Source organism: Leucopleurus acutus (assembly GCF_964270905.1).
Source record: "Leucopleurus acutus genome assembly, chromosome: 11".
In the NCBI taxonomy this organism is placed as follows: Eukaryota; Metazoa; Chordata; class Mammalia; order Artiodactyla; family Delphinidae; genus Leucopleurus; species Leucopleurus acutus.
In genome coordinates this window covers 84,399,004-84,422,950 of record NC_139152.1, presented here as the reverse complement: position 1 = coordinate 84,422,950, position 23,947 = coordinate 84,399,004, and the positions used below count along the sequence as shown (strand labels likewise).

Here is a 23,947-nt window from a genome sequence, read left to right as displayed (position 1 = left end):
ATGATAAAACTTAAATTCTTCATACTACTTTTACATTTTGTAAAATAATTATAATTTTGTTATAATTTTCTTTAAAGGATATGCTTTAAATACAGATGTCTACCCTATAATCTCTAGTTGATAGCTTTGAATAAATTTATAGAAATTTCATTTTTTTAGTAATTATCAAAACTTTAACATTATACTCCTATTCTTTTATTAGGATTTGGAACTTGGAAGGAATACAGACAGCTCATTTTCTTCTTCATTCCCCTGGAATGAGTGTGTGCTGGCATCCTGAGGAAAGTTTTAAGGTTATTATTTATAACTTAGCTTTCTTCTGTCAAGCTGAAAAGACATATACATGTATAATACTTGCACACATAGAGGAGAAAAATCAATGACTCTTTCCACCTCAGAGACTCTTAATTGGCACAAATGCATTTGGATTAATCTAGAACCTTAAAAGTTCTCTGCAGTTAAGTTTTTATTTGACAACCATCATCTATAAATGGCATTTATTCAGAGTACACTTTTCATGCCCTCTGATAGGTTATGATCTAAAAACTAATGCCTAGACTAACTAGTAAGCAGTATTTGTTTAAAAAAAGTTAAATCCATGCTTGTGAGCCATAGTGTGTAAACAGAAAGCATCAGTGGCATAAGGCAAATTTGACCTAGCTGCAGTGGTGTTCAATTCCTATTCATAGTAAAGCTTTCTAAAATTCAAAAATATACTGTGAGTTATTATCAATTGACCTTAACTTAATTTCATGGAGAAGATAGGAGCCATTCACCAAGAGTTCTCTCATTTGCCAGTATCTTCTCTTGGGCATTGCTCTATTTTATCCTTCCCTAGGATCTAAGAAGTTGCCACGTTCATGTTCTTAAAGTTAGTCCTTCCACTGTCTAGAGTTCATGTTAGTTCTTAGGCATCCTGCTTTTCATAGCCCTCTAATGTCTTCATACTTCTCCGTGACTCTTTTCTGTCCTCACACTTGCACAAAAAGGTAACCTTGATTAATCATGGCAGAAACTTACATAGTACCTATATGTGCTTGGCTCATTGTCAACATTTCATATTAAGTTAGGTCATTTAACCCACATGGCAACCTTATGAGATGGGTACTGTGATGATCTCATTTCACAGATAAGGAAAACAAAGCTCAGAGAAGTTAAGTAACTTACCCAAGTTCACACAGCTACTAACTGGAAAAATTGGCATGTGTACCCAAGCAACCTCCTCCATATGTCTTGCTCTTAACCATTACGTTCTTCTGTTTCCCCTTTTTAGTCTATCTTCTTCACACCTTTTATTTCTGAATATTTGAACCCATCACTTACACCTCTTAACTTCAGTTCCTCTTTCCCTATCCCTTGATCTAACTCTTTAATCTTATTCAGTCTCCTCTACTCTCTCAGAAGTCATCAGTGATATTTTTAACAAATCCAATGGGCTTTTCTTCCATTCTTAGTCTCAAGGCAGCTTTTTACACTATTGATCACTTCTGCCTTGAAACCCTGCTCACTTGGTCTTTAAAGCTGCATTATTCTAGTCCCCTTAAGCATCTATGCATGTATATTCCCTTTTTCTTCCTCCACTGCTAATTCTTCTTTAACCATGTATTTGTAAATTGTTGTAAGGGGTATACCCTTTATTATAATAGAGGATAAAGGAATGAATAAAGTCCTTGTCATTGAGTTACACACTGACTTATAAGTAAGAAAAACATGTATATACAGTTACACAGATTTTAAGTGTTGGAATCAAAATCTTGTTAAGTAGAATGATGACATAAGTTTTAATCCCATCTGCTCACAGCCTTCAAGATAATCCTGAGCCAAGATGCCCCAGACTACATAAGTGTGTTCTCTGGGATTCCATGAAAACTTGTTTCAGGCCTGTTGGATATTTTATCAGTAGAATTATATTCTGTATGTGTACATGAGTGCAGTTTTCTAATTTATTCATATTACATATATAGGGATTATTTCCATGTGTAAGTAAATGTTATTTCTGAATCCAGGTCCTAAATTTTATGTCTAGATTTCTCCCCTATAACAGTGAGTCAGTCTACTTGAAGCATTATCAAGGAATCTACCAAAATGTTAATATTACCATGTATAAATATCATAGGCTACTTTTTAAAAACTGTGACCTAAAAAAAAACAAAAACTGTGACCTAGATGTTTATTATAACCCATATCCCAAAACTTATATCTTAATTTATGGTTATTTGAGATCCCTTTCTTCCGTATGCTTTAAGTTAATTTCTATTATTCTTCTATATAACACTGAAATTTCGCCCCACCCCATCTCCTTTTTTTTTCTTGTTTCCATGACTTCAGAATGTTGGGAAGTCCCTGCTCTAAATCACATCAACTCAATATCCTGAAATCATCTTTGGTATCTTCCTTTCCTATATGCAAATGTTTCCAGGTCTTTTAAGTTTTTCTTCACTGTCACTACAATACATTCCTCTTGGTCATTAATGTGTATTCCTCACCTTTCTATTCTCACAAGTCATCCTTGCCAATCCTTGTTTCTAAAATCTTTGGCTCTTCAATCTGATTCTTCTTGCGTACTTTAGTTAGACTAATATTTAAATATCAGTTTCATCGTGTCACTACTAAACTCAAAAACCTAAAATTACAGAAAGGCAACACAGAGTAGCAGTTAAAGGTATGGACTCTTGAGTTAACTACCCGGAGTCAAATCCCAGTTTTACCAGTTACTAGCTGTATGATCTCTGGCAAGTTACAAAACTTCTCTCAGTCACTACCTTCAGTTCCTCATCTTGTAAAACGGAAGCTCATGAAGATTAAATGAGTGAACACTTAGAAAGTCCTTAAAAGAAAACCTGATACATAATAAGCACTCAGTCAATTTCAGCTGCTTGTCATTGTTGACACTATTATTACTACTGAAACAATCTAGTGGTTCTCATTGGTCTGCCATATCAGATGAAGCCCAGAATTTTGTTTTGTTATCCTTGGTCTTGATGAAAATGAGGGAGCCAGAGAAGAGAGATGGGTTCATGATCACCTATATCATAAAATTCTTACGAAAATCTTGTAAGATATAAAGTACACAAAAGAGCCATGTAATGTGGAAAGCACAAAGCAAACACTAGCATTTAATAATAAAGTTATAGGGAATACCCTGGCAGTCCAGTGGTTAGGACTCAGCACTTTCACTGCCAGGACCTGGGTTTGATCCCTGGTCGGGGATCCCACAAGGCGCGTGGTGATACATCATCATCATCATCAAGTTACAAAAGTCAGAAGATCTCTAGAAGCGAAGCTCTTAAATCCAATAAACCACAGTTGGAGCTAGGATTTCAGCAGGTAGTAATAACAGAAGCAAGCATTTAGGATGGCATGGGATCAGAGAGTTGGGACCAAGGACATCCTTCTCTCTGACTCTAAGAGAAAAGAGGTTAGAGCCACTAAATGAAATGAGGTGTAACAATCAACATTTGTTGAATGCTTTCTCAGTGCCAGGAGCTGTGCTGAGTACTTCATGTAAGTTCTCTCATATAATTTCACAAATACTCTCAGGTAGGTAGCATACTTCTGTCTATTTTGTAGGTAAGAAGACTGAAGCACCAAAAGATTAATTTGCCCTAGATCACACAGTCACAGATTTGACTTCAGTCTGATTCAAATACTACAGTGTTCCTTGCCATTTGAGATATTTCCCCTGTGAAAAGTCAGCACAAATTACTGTTTATGGTTCTGAAAAGTCCTACAAGAAGAATTCCCCTGTAATGTTTTTAGATCCAGCAATTCTGAAACTTAAAAAATTAACTTTTTTACTCTATCTGCTCTTTCAACAACAACAACAAAAAAAAAAAGTCACCATTGAGCACAGTTTTAGAAACAGTAAATAACCAAAATAAATTTTTTTTGCTAGAAAGTAGTTTTCAGTCTGACTTCAAACTATAATAGCTAATGTTTTCTGAGTGCCTACTCTGTGCTAAAGCAGTTCTAAGCACTTTAACATGTACAGTTGACCCTTGAACAACATGGATTTGAACTACACAGATCCACTTATACACAGATTTTTTTTTCAGTAATAAATACTACAGTACTAAATGATCTGTGGTTGGTTGAAACTGCAGATGCAGGAACCGTGAATAGGGAGGAACCGCAGATACAGAGGGCCAACTATAAGTTATATACAGATTTTCAACAGTGCAAAGGGTCAGTTGCCCTAAGGCTCTCCCCATCTTATTCAAGGGTCAACTGTATTAACTGGTACCATCCTCCCCAACAGCCCTGTGAAGCAGATACTGTATTAGCCCTGTGTGCTCAAGATCTTATAGCTCCTGAGAGCGGAACCAGGTAGCCTGACTGAAGAAGCTACACTCGTAACCTGCCAAGCTTTATTGGCTCTCCTAGCTTAGGTCCTGGGCCAGATAGACTTGGCCCTTCCATTGTTCATAAGTTATACCTGAAATTCTCAAGATTTTTATAGACAGGCTCAAAGTCTCAAGTATTTTTACTACGTCCAAGTAAGTCTTTCTTGGTCTCCCATTTCCCATCCTTCCCCACCCTTGACTATACATAGCACACCAGACCACTTACCAATCTTGATAATCTAGGCTTGTAGTAAGGAACATGTGCACTGTAGTTAGACCTGGGTTCAGACCTGAGTTCAAATCCAGCCCCTGCCACAGGCTAGTGGTGAGATCTTCAACAAGTTAGTTAATCACTCTGCACCTCAGTCTCCTTTCTGAAAAATGGGATTAATGATAGCAATTTCCTCAGATAGTGGTTACAAGGATTAAATAAGGCAGGGCATGTAAAGCTCAATGTTGCACTTGTTTTTGTTGTATATTTGTCATTGACTTCCTGTTATTGAGAATAGTTTTATTTATTTTTTAAAAAATTTTTTGAATTGGACCAATTTTTTTTAAGTCTTTATTGAACTTGTTACAATATTGCTTCTGTTTCTTCTGTTGGTTCTTTGGCCCCGAGGCATGTGGGATCTTAGCTCCTCAACCCGGATCTAACCTGCACTCCCTGCATTGCAAGACGAAGTCCTAACCACTGGACCACCAGGGAAGTCTCGAGAATAGTTTGGGGTTTTTTTGTTGGTTTTTTTTTGGTTTTGCAGTACGCAGGCCTCTCACTGTTGTGGCCTCTCCCGTTGCGGAGCACAGGCTCCGGACGCGCAGGCTCAGCTGCCATGGCTCATGGGCCCCTCAACCACTGCGCCACCAGGGAAGCCCTCCGAGGATAGTTTTAAATTCCACCTTTTCTCTTAAGAATCCCCTAATTTTAAAGACTACCCATGTTCTAAATAATCACTACTTCTTTTGCATCCCACTGTATTTCGCCTAAAATTATGATCAGTTTTTTTTCACCTCTTCTCTAGATGGAAAGTTTCTTGAGATCCAGGATCATGTTTTTTACCATGGACTTCTATTGAACATAACATAGTGTTTTACATATACATGTGTGTATACAGTAGATCTTCATTATCCACAGATTCCACACTTGCAAATTTGCCTACTCACTAAAATTTATTTGTAACCCCAAAATCAATACCATCAGACTTTGACAGTCACAGACATGCACAGAGCAACAAAAAATTTGAGTTGGCTAATGTGCACATTCCCAGCTAAGGCTGAATAAGGCAGTACTCTGCCTTCTTGTTTTAGCTCTCATACTGTAAACAAGTATCCTATTCATAGTCTATTTAGTGCCACATTTTTATGCTTTTTGTTGACAGTTTCTTTCACTGTGTAAAATGGCCCCCAAGCACACTGCTAAAGAGCTACCTAGTGTTTCTAAGTGCAGGAAGGCTCTGATATGCCTTATGGAGAAAATACGTGTTAGGTAAGCTTTGTTCAGGCATGAGTTACAGTGCTGCTCCCTGTGAGTTCTGTGTTAATGAATCAATATGTATTAAATAAGACATCTTTATTATTTTTTTTTCTTTTTTTTTTTTTTGCGGTATGCGGGCCTCTCACTGTTGCGGCCTCTCCCGTTGTGGAGCACAGGCTCCGGACGTGCAGGCTCAGCAGCCATGGCTCTCGGGCCCAGCCGCTCCGCAGCATGTGGGATCTTCCCAGACCGGGGCACGAACCCGTATCCACTGCATCGGCAGGCAGATTGTCAACCACTGCGCCACCAGGGAAGCCCAAATAAGACGTCTTTAAACAGAAACACACAAGATTATGTATTGATCTGTTGACAAAAATGTGATCAGAGACTCATAGAACTGAACCCTTTAATTTCCTTTAGGATCAGTGGTTTGATACCCACTAATTCAGTGTTTGCAGCAACTTTATAGAACCTTACCTACTGTGAATAACTCGTGTGTGTGTGTGTGTGTGTGTGTGTGTGTGTGTGTGTGTGTGTGTGTGTATGTATGCATAATTTACCCAGAATGAATCTTTAGGCTGATCTCTTCTTCCTGGTGACCATACATAATCATTTTAAATTGTATCCAATTTTCTTATGTCTGTCTTTTGCCCATTTTCTATGAGATTTTTTAATATTTGATAGAGATTTTTACCTAGGCTTGTCTTATTTCCTTTGCATTTGATCTCCGATTTGTAATATATGCAAATGTTTACATTTTACTATATGTATGACATTGAATCTCTGCCTCCTTCTCAGATTTAGTACATTAGGTGGTTGGATTTTCTTTATTTTTCTGTCTTACAGTTGATGGTTGCAGAGAAGAATGGAACAATTCGGTTTTATGATCTTTTGGCTCAACAGGCTATTTTATCTCTTGAATCAGAACAGATGCCATTAATGTCAGCACACTGGTGCTTAAAAAACACCTTCAAAGTTGGAGCTGTTGCAGGGAATGATTGGTTAATTTGGGATATTACTCGGTCCAGGTACTTCCTTAGTATATTTATCTATCGCTTACCAAAAAATCAGTCACTATTGCTATATGATCCATTGACCCATTCTTGTATACCTGGGCCACACTATAGAGCAAAAACAAGTCTCTCCTGTAGAAGGGCCAGAGCTATGGGCTTTTATGTAACAGAGATGGCTTTTACAGATTTACTTTGAGAATAACAAAGAAAAATGGCAGAGGAGGAGATCTTTGATCTGAGCAGTGTTTACTTATGTTAAAAAAAAGAAGAAAAAACACTGACCATGTTGAATGATGGTGTTCTGCAATGGTTCTAAATCATGTTTATGTCTTTATCATATTTCAGCTATTTTAATTCAGTGCTTATTTGGAATTTTGCCACAGTTTACATATCTTGGGCATTGTGTTCCTTAAAGAGAAAATACTTTTTAAACCTTAAGTCCCTCTACTTAAGACCAACACATAATTCATAAAACATAAAATATTATCTTTTAGTTACCCTCAAGATAAGAGACCTGTCCACATGGATCGAGCCTGCTTATTCAGGTAATGTACCATTTTTGTTGGGGTTATAATTTCATTTTCTGAATTTGGCTACTTTGCTCATGCTGCACCAACTCCTGGAATACTTTCCCAGTCCTCTCCTTTACACTGATTTTTTTCTTTTTCTCTGATTCTTTTATAAATGGATGTTTTACTTTACTAAGTCTTTGCTTTTGTCTTTTGGTCTGGGTGAGAGATTGTTTTCCAATATGTTCTTTGAAAATTTTATAAAATACAAAATGTTGCCACCCCACCAATGCCACCTCACCAATGCCACCTCAACAGTTTGGAGCATAGGCTTTCTTACTTTTTGTGCTGATAAAGACGTAAAATGTAGGTGGACCCACATTTATGCATATGAACTACATTGTTGTTCTTCAAATGAGAACACACTGGATATTATATATCTGTGACCTTTTTTCCATGTAAATTAAGGTACTTGTTCTTTTTCATTCATTTTTATGTAATACTGCATTGTATAGTATAGTTATTAGGGTGCTTTCGGCCTCAGGAAAATTTACTAACAGAGACTAAAGTCAGTAGAACATTTATTATATACTGTATTTCATCAAATCTAAAATACCCCCAATAAAACACTATTATTTTATGTATTCCTAAGAAAAAATATATTCAACTAAATGTAAGAATGCCATAGATTATAAGATGCATCCTGATTTCAGAGATGTGAGCAAATACACATGTTAAAATCAACAAACTGTAGACTCACAGACATAGACAACAAACTTGTGGTTACCAAAGGGGAAAGGGGGGTGGGGGAGGGATAAATTAGGAGTTTGGGATTAACACATACACAGTGCTATATATAAAATAGATAACCAACAAGGACCTACTATATAGCATAGAGAACTATACTCAATATTTTGTAATAACTTATAAGGGAAAGAAATACATATATACATATATGTATTTGTAACTGAATCACCATTCTGTATCCCTGAAACTAGCACGATGTTGTAAATCAACTATACTTCAGTTTTCAACATTTTTCTTCCAGTTGCTAAAAAGAAAATCAACGAACTATGGTACCTAAGTCTGGAGGAGGTGGCCTGAGGATTGGTTTAGTAGCTCACTGATGTCATTAAGAGTTCAGACCTTTCCCTCTGCCATCCTCAACGACAGGCTTTGGCTTCTTGCTTCCCAGTCACAAGATGACTGCCAGAGTTCCAGGCACCATAGCCTTATACCACATTGTCCAAAATAAGTGGAGACGAAGGAGCACCCATTTTATTGGGGATTGCTATCTTTGCCTTATACCAGTTGTGTCTCATCCCTTGGGGTTAGACACATTGTGCCAGAACATAGTTGGGGTTCAGTTAGCACAGAAAAGAGGCAGAATGGCTGGCTGTTGGACAAGAACTCATAATGTCTGCCACACATTAAAATAATAACTAGACTTCAGTGGGTTTTTTGTTTGTTTGTTTTTTGTCAAGGAATCTTTTTTTCCCCCTGTACCTCCCCTACTGCACTTATTATAGTGCTGGGCTTGTTGCTGGAGCTCCATTAACACTTGATCATTCATTATATTCCAATATCTGTGATGCCTTAATACTTGAATATTTAAACATCTATATATTCCAGGTGTTTACATCATTCCAAGGAGTTTAAACTCATAAGTTTTGTCACTAATTTTAAAACAAATGTCAATAAGAACATTAAATGTATGGGTTTTTTTTAATGTATTGTACTGTGAAATATTTTCTGTCTGATTCCTTGTTTGTATCTCCTATCATACTGTCAGCCTTTTCGTTATAAGGAACTGCTAACCTTGTGTAACTTTGTAATTTAACAAAGTGGCACATGATAAGCACTTAATAAATATTCACAGAATGGGAAAGTATTTATAGCTAACTTCCCTGGAATTCCCAGTCTGATTGTAAAGCCATATTATCAAATTTAGGGTTATAAAATTATCATTTTTGTATAAAAAGAAATAGCCAATCTTAGAAAAGCGTATAGTTGTCTGTAGGATTCTGTACTGCTTTTCATCCTTTGTCTTTTCTTAGGTGGTCCACAATTAATGAAAACTTGTTTGCAACCACTGGTTATCCTGGCAAAATGGCAAGCCAGTTTCAAATTCATCATTTAGGACACCCTCAGGTAATGTGGAGATGTTTGGTGGCATATGTGGTTTTAAATTTGTGTTTTCTGCTTTTCTCGTTATAGCCCCCCAGATTTGTAATGTGTAACTAAAACATTTATGAATATCTATTACCTGCTTCAATTGGAAAGAGAAAGCTTTTTTTTTTTTTTTTTTTTTTTTTGCGTACGCATGCCCCTCACTGTTGTGGCCTCTCCCGTTGTGGAGCACAGGCTCCGGACGCGCAGGCTCAGCGGCCATGGCTCACGGGCCCAGCCGATCCGCGGCATGTAGGATCTTCCCAGACCGGGGCACGAACCCGTGTCCCCTGCATCGGCAGGAGGACTTTCAACCACTGTGCCACCAGGGAAGCCCGAGAAAGCATTTTTTGATGTTTAAATCACCAGTGGTAACAGGCTTTTTGCCAATATTCATGTAAGAAACATTTTATTTCTTCTATTTCCTTCTTCATTTAAATGTAGTAATTTTGCTTGCTTGGTTGGTTTAGACTGCAAAAATGTTTGAGTCTGGACTGCACCAATTATTCAGATTATTTGTATCCTTCTAATGTGTATTTCACCTATGAGGGAGCACATTTTTTAATTCTGTTTCCACTATAAAAAAAAAGACAATTTTTCAATGCATTTCTTATTTTTGAAGTGTAATTTTTATTTATTAATGTTGGTAATGTATTGAGCTTCTTTAATTCTTCACATATTCTATAGCCCATCCTCGTTGGTTCTGTAGCCGTTGGATCTGGCCTTTCCTGGCATAGAACTCTCCCACTGTGTGCAATCGGAGGAGACCACAAGCTGTTATTTTGGGTGACTGAAATGTAAAATAAATTTTCTGTGTACCTAGATCCATAAAACTGTATTTTTAGTACGTATTTTGGAGAATTCCTTATTTTTGTATCAAATATATACTGTAAGATCTAGAAATGTTCCAGTTGTTGCTTTTTTTAAATAAAATGTTGATGGTTTAAAAATTATTTTCCTACTCTATTCTGTGTATTTTTTTTTTAGTCATCTTTAAGACTACAGTTGACTCAGCAGCTCTAGAAAAGAGATGATTAAGGAAACGTAATGTTTTTGACTTTATCACAGGACTTTCCAAAGTGTATCCTATCTTCTATACCTTAAATACATACTGTTCCTAATTCTCAAAGACACAAACATTTACAAAAGGAAAAAAGGTCTCCTTTCAGTGTTACTCTGGAAATGGTTGAATGTATATGTGGGGATGAATGTATATGCATTTTTGTTAGCAACCTATATATGTAGGGGTCTTATTAAAACTTCCTCAGTAATTATAAAGGATTATTATTCGATTTAATATAAGAAATGATTCTCAATTTCTTTAAAATGTGACTCATTATGTAATTCAACCCTATTTATTTACTGTATGCAAATTCCTTTTGACTGGACCTCTCAGCATTCTCAGAACATCTGGTATATGGGATAAAGCTTACCTTGAAAAATAACTTATGATTTAATCCCTTTAACAGCCTCTGCCTTTTATAAATCTTCACCATTCTTACCAAACTTAAACGTTTTTGAGATGGCACCTAGTGGCAGTAGAACTATATTCACCCTCCTCAAGATCATTGAAATAAATTGTGTAAGACAGCCATGTCACATCATGATCTAATCAGAAGAGTATAATAGAGCTAAATAAATTTCTACAAACTGCATTCCTGGAAGTTAATGCCCTCTCTGAAGTTGCATTTCATGCTGTAAAATGGAGATAGGAATCACTGCCTCATGAAGTTACTGTGAGGATTAAGTGAAGGTGAATGAAAATACCTAATATGTCTCGCACAGTTCAGGGATTTGTAGGTATTATTAATTTTTTCAGAGATGGATAGTTCTTGTTTTTGAAGAACTGGAAATTTATTTTATAATGCCAATAAATATTTTTTACTCAAGTTTTCTATTCATAAGATGTCTTAAATAAGTATTTTATGAAATCAAAATTATCTTTAAGAGCTACGGAATTGCTGCAGGTAATTTTTTTTTTAATTTAGTAAAATTTTGTAATCATGTAGATGTTTGGTATAAACTGTTACGTGTGTTAAATTACAGATGAAATATTGTACAGCATAGCAATTCCCGAGTTAATTATTTAATACAGTAAAATACTATTACCAAATATTAAAAACATTTTCTTTTACCCCTTCATAAGCAGATTTTGAACTTAAGGCAAAGGTGAGGGGCTTTTGACGTGGTTCCCTTTAACAGTCTCTGTGATGGGACAGAGAACCCTAAAAGCATCGAGAAGGGGCAAAGAATTTGTAAGAATTTGTCATTTCAGGGTGTATTTCAAAAGTGACAAATTGGGCCAGTATATTTGAAAAAAAATTTTCTTTTGAAAATTGTCTTATACTTAGAAAAGTTGACTTAGGAATTGAGTGGGCTTAGGAATGGAGATTGGAGAAGGGAGTATGTTGGGGCTCGGGTATTTGGGTATCTAGGAAATCCTCTGGAAAAAGGTTTATAAAAGTTGTCTGATGAAATTACCCATTGGAGCTACTGTCTTAGGGGACAAACGGAGAAAAAAACTGTAAATACAATTATGCCAAAGAGAGGCAGGAAGTGTTACCCTCAAAGAGAGAAAATGGTGGTTACATTTGTAAATTAATGTGACTCTGAGATAAGACAGTCTCAAGAAATGAGAGGAATGTCTTTAGCTCTTAGTTTCAGGAGTGGTATACATTTTATACTGAGTAGGCATTGAGAATTCTAACCTTCCTTTCTTTAGATCTCACATATAGGCTATCTGATGATTTTCCAGCTTCTACTTTGTTGCTAAACTTTAGTGTGTTCCATTATTTTAAATGGTATAATGATATTCTTCTTCCTTAGTAAACTTTGTTCTTAGTTAACTATGTTTAAATTAGACTGAAACAGGAGGAAATGTTTAATGGGGAAGTAATTATTGGTCATCACTTCTAGTTCCTGATAAATAATATGAGATCTGATTGTGTGTGTTTGTGTGTTGTAGTTTTTCCTTGTTTGTTTATAAATATGCCTAAGAGGTTTTTCTTCTGTTGAAATTGTTTTCCTCAGGATTGCTTCACTTACAAACATTTTAGAAAGAAAAAAATGTTGTGCTTATGTTCTAAAATTGTGTTATTTAGGACTGTTGAAGCAAAAGTCAGGATATCACAAATCTGCAAGATGTCAGAACTAAATCTACTCTTTCAAAATGATGGGATCGTAAGTCTCATTTTATTTTTATGATTTGGCTTGTATGTTGTGAATATTTCAATGTCTCTCCCATGCCAAAAACACAAAATCGCACACCCATGCTCGCCAATTTGTTTTACTTTGGTAATTTGTGACTACATATTGACACTGACCTAGAAATGTTCCTGTTGCTGTTTTAAATCTCATGTCAGTGGAGAAGAAATTGAAATCTGGTTTGCACATTTGTGTCTGGTTTTTTGTAATTGTCCAAAATCTGACATTATCCCAGAAATGCTGATTGGGAAGTTATGAGACAGTATTGTGCCCAAGACTAATTTCTGAAGAGAGAAAAAGTTATTTGCTCCAGATTATTCCCCATATTTTTCTGTAGCTCAAAAAGTTAAACTCAGTTTAACCCAACTTTAGACCATACCAGTAATACCCTTAGTTCTGGGCCCAAATAAAATATTTTAAAGTAAAAATGACTATTATGATGGTCCATTTCCACATATTCCTGGTAAGAGCCTGGTCAGGTCCTCAGAAGCAGCATTCTGTTCCAGTATATCTGTATTAAGCTGTTGGTATGCGCAACAACAGGGACAGGAGAGAACACCCTGTTTCTTTAACACCTTGCTCATTCAAAAACATTTATTTTTAACAAGGCATTGGAAGAGAATTTCAAAACAGCTAACATTTGTTTCTAATTATACATTGAAAGAAATATGCCATATAAAACATAGGTAGAAGTTTTGTCGTTGTTATTAACGTGGCTTTAATTTATAGCAACCATTTGTTCACTAAGCACAGTAACACAACAAAATAATTAGGATATCAGCTTTGAGAATCTCATTTCACAAAAACAAAATCGAATACACATTTGATGACATATCCATTACTCAAACTCAACCAGTTTCTTTTGCATGCATGGACACAGACTTCATGGGAAATCAAAAGCATTGAATCTTCTTGCTGACCTTTTCAGCTGTTCTTTGAACTACCTTAGTAAAAACAATTGTTGCCCTTATGAGGATCAAGTTACGTTTGCCTGGAAATTTCTTTGGATGAGCTTATTTCTGTATAACTCATGTCTTTGTTATAAAGTTGTTTGCCTTCTCCACTAACTTTTAACACAATACACTACCTTGGGACTTGTAACACTTATATGAGCTTATAAAATCCATATGAACAATGGTAAGTGAAAGGGGAGGCCACCCGTTTTCTCAGCCTTTGCAAACAATTTGAGTAACCCAATAGATTTAAAGATGTACGAAATAAGCATTTCTACCAACTGCATTTTTTAGTGCTATATTGAGTTGAGTGCCTATTTCCTTCCTTTGTAGTAAAAGACAATAAATGCTGCTGGTCTCTTCGCTTCTAAATGGTGGTTAAACACAAAACTTTGATCTTTCTTATAAACACAGCTGTTGTCTTATCACTGAGCCAAATCCAGACAAGATTAGACTTTGGCCAAAATTAAGGTTAATCTCTGCAACCATCTCAAGAAGAGCTTTCTAATCCTGTTTTAGGAAATCTCTGTTTTTGAGACAGTGTATAAAGGAAATAAGCCCCAGACAACTAACTAACCTCTAAAATAAGCCAGAGGCAACTAATGATAAATTATACTGCGGTGATAAAGCAGGTAGAAACTGTCTAAACAAATTAGTTCATTTTGGTTCATTTTTACTTAAACTATAACTGTAAGAAATGAATTTCTTAGTTGACATTAAGTTTAAACCAGACCAATATAAATCATTTTTTAAAGAACTTTCTACCATCTTTTCTTCCTTTAATGCTTCTTTGGTTAATTTATGGTTTTCTTCCACTAGTACTAATGAAAACTAGATGTTTACTTATTACAGATAAAATAACTCAGGTATATTTTATCCTAATAATTGTATAATAGCTTAGTTCACTTTGGTTTCCAGCCTACAAAAAAGGGGGTGGGGTTCCCATTAAGATTTAGACTCTCTGGAATTTTAAATACTTTGCTAAATATTCTGTAGGGCTGATTCTCCTGAGAGTTGGACACAAGTGCCTCAAGCTGTGTTGTGAACAGCTAATGTTGCATTTCTCTCCAAATTGATGTACCATAGAGGACATCTGTGCGAGCATCCCTCACTTGAAATCCATAGAGTTCTAGTAAGATTTCCCTGGCACGTAATTTTGAGCAAGTACGGGATCTGATCTTATATACAGCTACTTCAGAAGTCTCACCCCATCCTGGACCTCCCCACCAAATACATTAAACCCCAAATCCTTGGAGCAGTTCTGGAATTCTGTCAGTGTTTTTGACCTATTCCTTTCCCTATCATTCCACCCATCTACCACAGTAGCTGTGTTTACGTGTGTGTATAATCTTTACAAAACCTGGGTCCCAACCTGTTGATGGCAAATAACTGGGAAGATACGAAATTATTGAAAGGGTTTCTCAATAGTTATATTACCACTATCATAATCCTCTTTTTTCCTTTGAAGCCATGAACTCCTGGGGTCCTGAGATAACATAGACTGCCCCCAAATTAAACTGCACACATAATTCTAGCAGACGTTGACTTCAGGTGTCCTGCCGTTCCCCACTTCCTCCCCCAAAACACCCATTAACAGGTAGTAGGAGGAATCAACCTGCCAATGAACCCTTCCCTCCAGTTCAAAGAGAGTGGCTTTTGAAGATCTTGGTCAGAATCTTGAGAGGGTTAAAAAGTTCCTTCATGTCAAGGTGTGCCTGTCATCTCATCTATTTTGTGACCCCAGGTTTGGCTCTAGTTCAGATGAAAGCCAGAATACTTGAATTATTCCTGCCTATGTAAAAAGTAAAAGGCAAGATTTTCTAAAGCAATATATTATAGGAAAACTAATAGAACCTGGCCTGGAAAATAAAAACGAGTGAAATACTATCTTTGAATGAAAATTTGGGATTTTAAGATGAATTTCCCAATATAGTTAACCGATTTCCATTTAATATTCCCATTTCAAATTCTCAACAATGCGTATGTATTTGATCAATGATATTAAATATCGAGCCACAATCGTCTGGGGTTCCTCAAATTTTTTTCTATTAAAAAGGGCTTATCATACTGGAAAATATTGTGAACCACCTTCCTAGACTAATTGGCTCACACCCTCCAGCCCACTCATTTTTAAAAAGGTAATAGCAAAGGTTCTAACATGATCATTTTGAATTCTAGAAACAAGGCTACAGGAAGAAATGTTTATATTGAACCTACAGAGTAGCCTTAAGTGATTTTATGAGGTTGTGATTCAAAATAACCTGACCTCTTTAAGGAGTCCAGGTGCTGAGTCATTTACGGAAACTGCCAGAGGAGGTTAATTGGAAGCAGCTGATAGTGGCATCATTTGCTTTTTTTTTTTTTTTAATAAATGGAGAAGGTTATTCTATGAAAAGGACAGAGTACTACAGAAGATGTACAAAGCAAATGACTGAGGCCCGCCTCATTAATACCCCCACCAATGGGGAAAAAATCTGACAGTGAATTCAAGATAAGATACCCTGGCTCCATAAAAATAGTAATCATTAGTTCCAAGAAGAGTGATTATGGGTGACCTTTTTCCTTCCTATGCTTTTTTCTTTATGTTTTCCATAAATAAATATTTCACTCTTATAATAGATTCTTTTTTTTTTTTTTCTGGCCACACTGCTAGGCTTGCAGGATCTCAGTTCCCCGACCCTAGGGAATGCAACCTGGGCCCCAGCAGTGAAAGCGGTGAGTCCTAACCACTGGATCACTGGATTGCCAGGGAATTCCCTATAATAAATTCTTAACTTAAAAATAAGCAGATACTTCTATCATGTGCATGGCTCTGTAATAGGTATAAGGGAATATAAAGAAATGGAAACTGGCCTCTGATCTCAAAGAAATTACAAACAGGTTGGCAGTACCACATGGTCACAAGGTGCTAGGTATCAAATGAGGGATGAAAGCAAGGAGCTTTATATGGATTAAAAGAAGTGGCTGTTTAGAAGACACTTGGATTTGGGAGGGGCACCAGTTCCCTCTAAAGCGGGACACCATGTTTTAGGGATTATTAAAACAAGAGGTTTGATTGAGAGTCTGGATGAGGAATGATTATGAGGTAGGAGGTAGATGGGCCTCTGGGCCAGACAGCTGGTGGTTGTCAAGTGGAGTAAAATTGAAGCTTTGTTCTCACCCAGAAACTCCAAGGACAAAGCTAGTGGCAGAAGCTGAGCTCTGCTAAAGTAAAGAGAAAAGGTGTCCGCTCCTGAGGTCAAGGAAAACTTCCCTGTCTACACATGTGCAGGAAGGCTCCTTGGGGGTCAAAAAGGGAGGGGTGCCACCCCATAATATTTGTGGACATGCACCCACAGGCCTCTGCAGTGGGATCCATCTTAGCAAAAAGTTGTGCAGACATCTTGGAGAGGGTCCTAAGACCAGTGGCGTGTGAAAAAAGAAACACTGTAACTGGCCAAAGATAAACAAAGACCCGGAAGGACTGTCCTATATAAGTGATTTAAATCACCTCTTTACTGCACTCCTCCTCATTAGGGGGGGACACCCACACTCTTTCTGGGTGCGTATTTCTCCCTTGCTTCTGAGTTAAATAAATAGTTTCTCTGTGTGTTGTGTCTCTAATAATAAACTTTGTACCTGTTTTGCAGTTTTTACCTCCTTGAAACATTTTTGCTTTCCAAAGGGGTAAGAATAAGGGAACTATGCTTCTAGCCTCTAGCCCCTGGTGGACTGGCGGCTAGGTTCAATCCCTGGACAGGGAAATAAGATCCTTCTTTAAGACTACTGTCCCTCCTAGAACAATTAGCCTCTCCCTCCCAAATACCTTCCCCCCTGGTTTGCATAGCCAGGCAGCTACTCCTTCCCCTCTGATCCCTTCTTGAGAAACTGAATGAGACTCTACACCTAGGAGTGAGGTGCCTTGCTGAAACTGTTACCTGTAAGGTCACATACTGGAGGGTGAGTGTTCTGTGTTTTCTTGGATTCTGTAATTGTCTTTTTAGCATCTGTTCATCACAGGAACAGTTATATTAGCTATATTTTCTTAATTTCTGTATCCCTGAAGCTCTGGCATTTGTGGACTTACAGACCCTGGGAAAGACTGCCTCTCCCAGGGCTAGCTAATTCCCAAAGATAGTCAAACAATTTACTTGGAAGCATGTTTTTCTTATGCAAACCAACCAATCCAGCCCATTACCCCCAACCACCTCCTTATCTAAACTCTTCTACATCAAGCCAATATTTCCACTGCCCTAAATCAACCCAGGGCCAGGTGCAGACAACAGGGACAACTCCTATGCCCCAAAGCCCACTGGAATCATTCATACCAGCCAATTTTCACCTGTTTCTCCTGCCCCGACTTGCCTTTCCCAAAGAAATTCCAGTAAAGGATCTGGCCTAGGCTTTCCCCTGGTTCCTGCTTCTGTCTGCCTCCTAACCAAAATCTGGTGTTTCCCCTATGGCCTTGTGTGGCATGGTAGGTCCCCTTCTCTTGGGAAATGTGAGTAACACATTCTTTCAATGGCAATTACCTCTCTGTCATCACTCAGTCATCTCCATAAATTAAAGTCCCTGGGTACAACGCAGCAGAAGGACATTTCCCCACCCCACCCTTAAAGAAAGCAGGCTTCCTTAGTCATTAGGTTATATGCTGTTTTATTGGGGACCCCCTAACTGTAGATATCTTCAGATCTCTTGAGGTAGTCCACTTTTTAGGGAGGAATCCTGTCTGCTGCCTAGAGGACATAAGCCTACAACCCAACTTTGAGAGTGAAGTTAGGAAAGGCACAATTAAAAGAAGGAGCCTAAAACAATGGATTTTTAACTAGGCTAGATTATAAATAGCCTAGAATGAATAACTAGGCTAGAATTCCTTTACTTAACCAAGTCCCAATCGATGATTTCTTTCACTCCTGAGGGATGGGTGTAGCAGGGATAGGGGACATTTAAATTTATTTTCCCACTATTATGAACCAACACTATACCCCTCTAACTGTTCATCCTGAAGCAGAGCAGGAAAAAACCCATAAGAAGCCAATGATCATCATTCCCCACCCCCCCCCACCCCCAAGAACTGATTCATGATAAAATTAGTGATTTTCTAGTTATCTGCTATGAAAAGAAAGATAACTATTAAAAAATTCTTGAAACTTTTAAAATTTAATGGATATATGCAGGTGGCATTTAAAGTTTCTGCCCTTTGAAATCAGTATTCATTACAATTTACTTGTTTTGTCTCCAAAATTCACTATTGTAAGTGAAATCCAATGAGAGAGAGCCTGGAGGAAGGGAGTATATATTTCAGCGGATTTCTGGCAGTTGACCAAGACTTCTAGCTATAGATTGTTTTTAACAGCCCTGGAAATTCAGTTGTGAGTGGCGCTGCTGTCAGGAGCTATGGATGACTGATGAACAGGAATGATCAAGGCTCCTAGGAGGCAGAGAGACACTCCCACTTTTCTATTAACTAGAAATTACATCTTATAGCATTGCATTTGTCTTTTTTTTTTTAAGAACCTAAACCACTTAGAAAAAACATTTTTGTCAATTGTCCGACTGAGGATAATGTTTCTGTAGCTCTTTAGATAGATACATATGCTCAATCTGATTCAGTCTATTCACCACAGGGACTAGCAGAGTATCTGGCACTTAATCGGTTAAAATATATATACATATATATATACTTCTTTTGATTAACGAATGAATTAGTTGCGTATATAGTAGAAGAGACTAAGCAGGTATAACTTCAAACAGACGCGATGCCTTACTTTTTTGGGGGGGGTGGCAGGGGGAGAGGCTTTTTAAGATTTTGCTAAAATTGCACCTTTGCTACCCCCGACGCCCCTCGTTCGACGTCACAATCCGGAGCTAGAACTATCAATCCCAGACTGCCGTGCGAAGGGGCGGGCTTCCCGGGAGCCGCCGAGTGATTGGCTGGGGGAGGCGTTTCCTTCCGGCGGGAAGGGCCCGGGAGGCGGGGACTAGGGGAGGCTTTCGGACGCTATTACCGGGTTGGGCGGGCCGGGCCGGGTCGGGGAGGGGTTTGTGGGTGAGCCCTGGGTCCCCCACCCGCTGAGGAGATGGATGAGGATGGGCTTCCTCTCATGGGGTCAGGCATAGACCTGACTAAGGTTTGTAAAAGGAGTTGGACTTCGGCGACCTGGGAGGAGGATGGGGAAGGGACGCCGGGTTTCCAGAGAGACACCCCTCCACCCCCCCACGCCGTGTCTCTTTTTGCTCAACCCTGGCCTGGGCCTGTCTTCTACCTCTCTCGGGAGGGAGAATCCCACAGTCCACATTAAAAAGGGGTCCCTCCCGAGCTGTCTAAGGGGGGCGGGGGTAATTTGCTTCTCCCAGCCTACGCTTCCCGGGTCACAAGTCCCTATCGTCAAGGGTGAAGCGCTGGCGACACGGGCCGGTTCCGATCTCTAACCCTACCTCTTTTATTCGGCCCTTGAGTTTTTCGTGTGTTTCTGTGTGTTGCCTTTACCTGCGAAAGTTCACACCTGTGAATCCAGAGCCCATTCTCAAACTTTGCAGCCTCTGTCACCTTCGGACACCCCACCCCTGCAGTTTAGGAAAACAAGTTAATGACTTGGCAGTACTTTCAGTAACTCATCTCACACAGCAAAACGCCCCGTTATTATTAATATCCAGGGGATAGCACGGTGTACGTTCCTCCTGTATGGATCATGTTTATTTTTACGTGACACAGGTGCCAGCTATTCAACAGAAAAGAACGGTGGCATTTCTAAACCAGTTTGTGGTGCATACTGTACAGTTCCTCAACCGATTTTCTACAGTTTGTGAGGAGGTAGGTCCTGTGATACTCGTTTAATGAGTAGCCCAGATGTCACCTTGCACTTCTGAAGGTAACAAATGAGCAAAACAAGAATTACAGTCTATGTATTCATGTACCATAACCTCTTGTCAACCAGTTATTATGTTAACATTACCTTAAATCCTCTTTGATTCTCTTACCATCATTTCTACAGCCCATCTCTGCTGAATTAATTTTCTAGAAGCTTTGTGAAATAGTTCAGGAAGGTTTATTGTGGTTAAAGAAAGCAAAAGGAATTCCAAGATTTCACACTTAAAGACATTTTTTATTTTGAAATTGGTTATGTTTCTCTTACCCCAAAGATTACATTTTAAGTATACATTATTTCAGTTTATATCAAAATTATTTTACATTGCTTGATCCAAGAGATGACGGGGAGGTAGCCTAGAAACATAACTGAGGCATGAAATATCATTATGGAAATTAAAAAAAAAAAAACTTTCCACAAATGACTTGTGAAGTAAGGATTAAGTAACCCAGTTACAGGTGAGGTACAAGATCCAGGGACTCCTGTCTTATAAAAAGCTAAAAAAGAGTGGGGAGGAAAATGGGAAGCATGGGTTGAAATTGGGTTTAAGAAAGGAGAAAGGGGACAAGGAAATAGAACAACAGTCATCTGAAACCAAAAGGTGTTGTTCTTTATCAGTCTTCTTTACCACTTGAGGATCATGTTAAACCTTAGGGCTCCATTTTGTCGTGAACTTCCTGAGTGCTGAAGTTACTGTTTGCCATGTGACTGAGTATCCTCTACAATCAAGTCCTTGAATAGAGACTGTTCATAGAGGGGTGGTTGCTGCCTAAAAGTGTGGGAGTCAAGATTGTTGTCATTGGGGACATTATTGTGTTCTAGGAACAGGATACATATAAATACTTGAATACTAAAGAAGACCATTGACTGTGCTCTGTCCATAGACTAGAGAAAAGCCCCACACTGGTATGATAGTGACCACTTAAAGCTAAATACCCTTTCAAGGATGCTTTATACAGAAATTAAAATGATTTCACTCAGAAGTCAAGGCCTGCTACAGGAAATACCCAGAGAATACCCAGAGACTTCCCAGTCCTAGCCAGTCTCCTACTTTTTTGTACAATGTATGATGTGTCTCCATTCCAGATGCATTTTGATTGGCACAATATAGGAATGTTCCCAAGAAGTTAACTAGTGAATACCAATTTTTGTCAGTTTAATTATTGTTAACTTATGCTTGTTAAGCTACTATAAAAGTCCTGTGATTAATTTTTTTTATACGTATACCTTTTATTTCCTTTTTTTGTCTTTTTTTTTAAACATCTTTATTGGAGTATAATTGCTTTACAATGGTGTGTTAGTTTCTGCTTTATAACAAAGTGAATTAGTTATACATATACATATGTTCCCATATCTCTTTCCTCTTGCATCTCCCTCCCTCCCACCCTCCCTACCCCACCTCTGTAGGTGGTCACAAAGCACGGAGCTGATCTCCCTGTGCTATGCGACTGCTTCCCACTAGCTATCTATTTTATGTTTGGTAGTGTGTATATGTCCATGCCAATCTCTCACTTTGTCCCAGCTTACCCTTCCCCCTCCCTATGTCCTCAAGTCCATTCTCTAGTAGGTCTGCGTCTTTATTCCCATCTTACCCCTAGGTTCTTCATGACCTTTTTTTTTTTCTTAGATTCCATATATATGTGGTAGCATACGGTATTTGTTTTTCTCTTTCTGATTTACTTCACTCTGTATGACAGACTCTAGGTCCATCCACCTCACTACAAATAACTCAGTCTCGTTTCTTTTCATGGCTGAGTAATATTCCATTGTATAGATGTGCCACATCTTCTTTATCCATTCATCTGTTGATGGACACTTAGGTTGCTTCCATGTCCTAGCTATTGTAAATAGAGCTGCAATGAACATTTTGGTAACGTGACTCTTTTTTTTTTTTTTTTTTTGTGGTACACGGGCGTCTCACTGTTGTGGCCTCTCCTGTTGCAGAGCACAGGCTCCGGATGCGCAGGCTCAGCGGCCACGGCTCACGGGCCCAGCCACTCCGCGGCATGTGGGATCTTCCCGGACCAGGGCACGAACCCGTGTCCCCTGCATCGGCAGGCGGACTCTCAACCACTGTGCCACCAGGGAAGCCCTGTACGTGACTCTTTTTGAATTATGGTTTTCTCAGGGTATATGCCCAATAGTGGGATTGCTGGGTCGTATGCTAGTTCTATCTTTAGTTTTTTAAGGAACCTCCATACTGTTCTCCATAGTGGCTGTATCAATTTACATTCCCACCAACAGTGCAAGAGTGTTCCCTTTTCTCCACACCCTCTCCAGCATTTATTGTTTCTAGAATTTTAGATGATGGCCTGTGATTAATTTTTTAAAACGAAGCAAATAGGACTTCCCTGGTGGCACAGTGGTTAAGAATCCTGCCAATGCAGGGGACATGGGTTCCATCCCTTGTCCGGAAAGATCCCACATGCTGCGGAGCAGCTAAGCCCGTGCACCACAACTACTGAGCCTGTGCTCTAAAGCCCGCGAGCCACAACTACTGAAGCCCACGCGCCTAGAGCCTGTGCTCCGCAACAAGAGAAGCCACCTCAACGAGAAGCCCGTGCACCGCAACGAAGAGTAGACCCTGCTCGCCGCAACTAGAGAAAGCCTGTGCGCAGCAACGAAGACCCAGTGCAGCCAAAAGTGAATAAATAAAATAAATTTATAATAAAATAAAATAAAGCAAATAACACACACCCCCAAAAAATAGGGAGAATGGGGGAAAATGAGATAATTCACAATTGAGTCAAACAATATTCAGTTCATTCTGTCTTATAAATAATATGAGGTAGAGCCTTAGCGTATAGTTTTTGTTAGATATATTAATAAAAACTGCATGGAGACAGGAAAACTATTTTAACTTGTATAAGGTTCCAGCTGTTGTTTTTGTTTAGTTATCAAAATAACTTCTGCCTTCTCATTAAGACAAAAGAAATTGAAATGTGATATGATGATTGATAGAGTAAGGGGCTCAAGTCAATATTTTTTATCTAACAGGCTCAGAGTCTAGGTGCTTGCTTCCCTGAGTTTTATCTTGGACTGCTGCCTCTATAAATGGCATAAAGAATTGACTGACTGAAAAGCAGTAAGCCAAGGATTTAGCCCGTCACTTTGTATACCACGGTAGGGTGGAGAAGTATCTGGAGAGAGACTGTTCCAGGATTGTTAGCAGAGAAGGGCGAATACTCCATCCCCATACTTCTCATCTCCAGTTTAAAAAGTAAGCAACAACAAAACAACCAACAAACACATCTGTGAAAGCAGCTTCATAGAGCTGCCCTGAGGTAGGGATAGCCCCGCACCTTTGTAGGGCCTAACAGTTTTCAGTGCCTGGGGAGTGAGTGTTATTTGCTGAAGACTAGATCAAATATAATAATTGTCTTTTGTTTATTGATTGCTTATGCATTATCAAAGCCTCATGATTCACTCTTTCCCTC

At 38.4% G+C, this 23,947-nt stretch overlaps 2 protein-coding genes across 2 annotated transcripts in view; both read left to right on the top strand.

Moving 5' to 3' along the window:
• The window catches only part of NUP37 (nucleoporin 37), a 41,041-nt gene extending 30,713 nt beyond the window's left edge, over positions 1-10,328 (top strand). Inside the window, exons 6-10 of the mRNA XM_082849557.1 lie at positions 203-293; positions 6,661-6,842; positions 7,322-7,372; positions 9,394-9,487; positions 10,193-10,328. Of these exons, the coding sequence (XP_082705683.1) occupies positions 203-293; positions 6,661-6,842; positions 7,322-7,372; positions 9,394-9,487; positions 10,193-10,306 (532 nt within the window). The 3' untranslated portion in view covers positions 10,307-10,328. The remainder of the gene's footprint in view (positions 1-202; positions 294-6,660; positions 6,843-7,321; positions 7,373-9,393; positions 9,488-10,192) is intronic.
• A 9,332-nt stretch (positions 10,329-19,660) lies between these two features.
• WASHC3 (WASH complex subunit 3) overlaps positions 19,661-23,947 on the top strand; it is a 60,253-nt gene continuing 55,966 nt past the window's right edge. The window contains exons 1-2 of the mRNA XM_082850106.1: positions 19,661-19,772; positions 20,357-20,455. Coding sequence (XP_082706232.1) covers positions 19,722-19,772; positions 20,357-20,455 — 150 coding nt within the window. The 5' untranslated portion in view covers positions 19,661-19,721. The remainder of the gene's footprint in view (positions 19,773-20,356; positions 20,456-23,947) is intronic.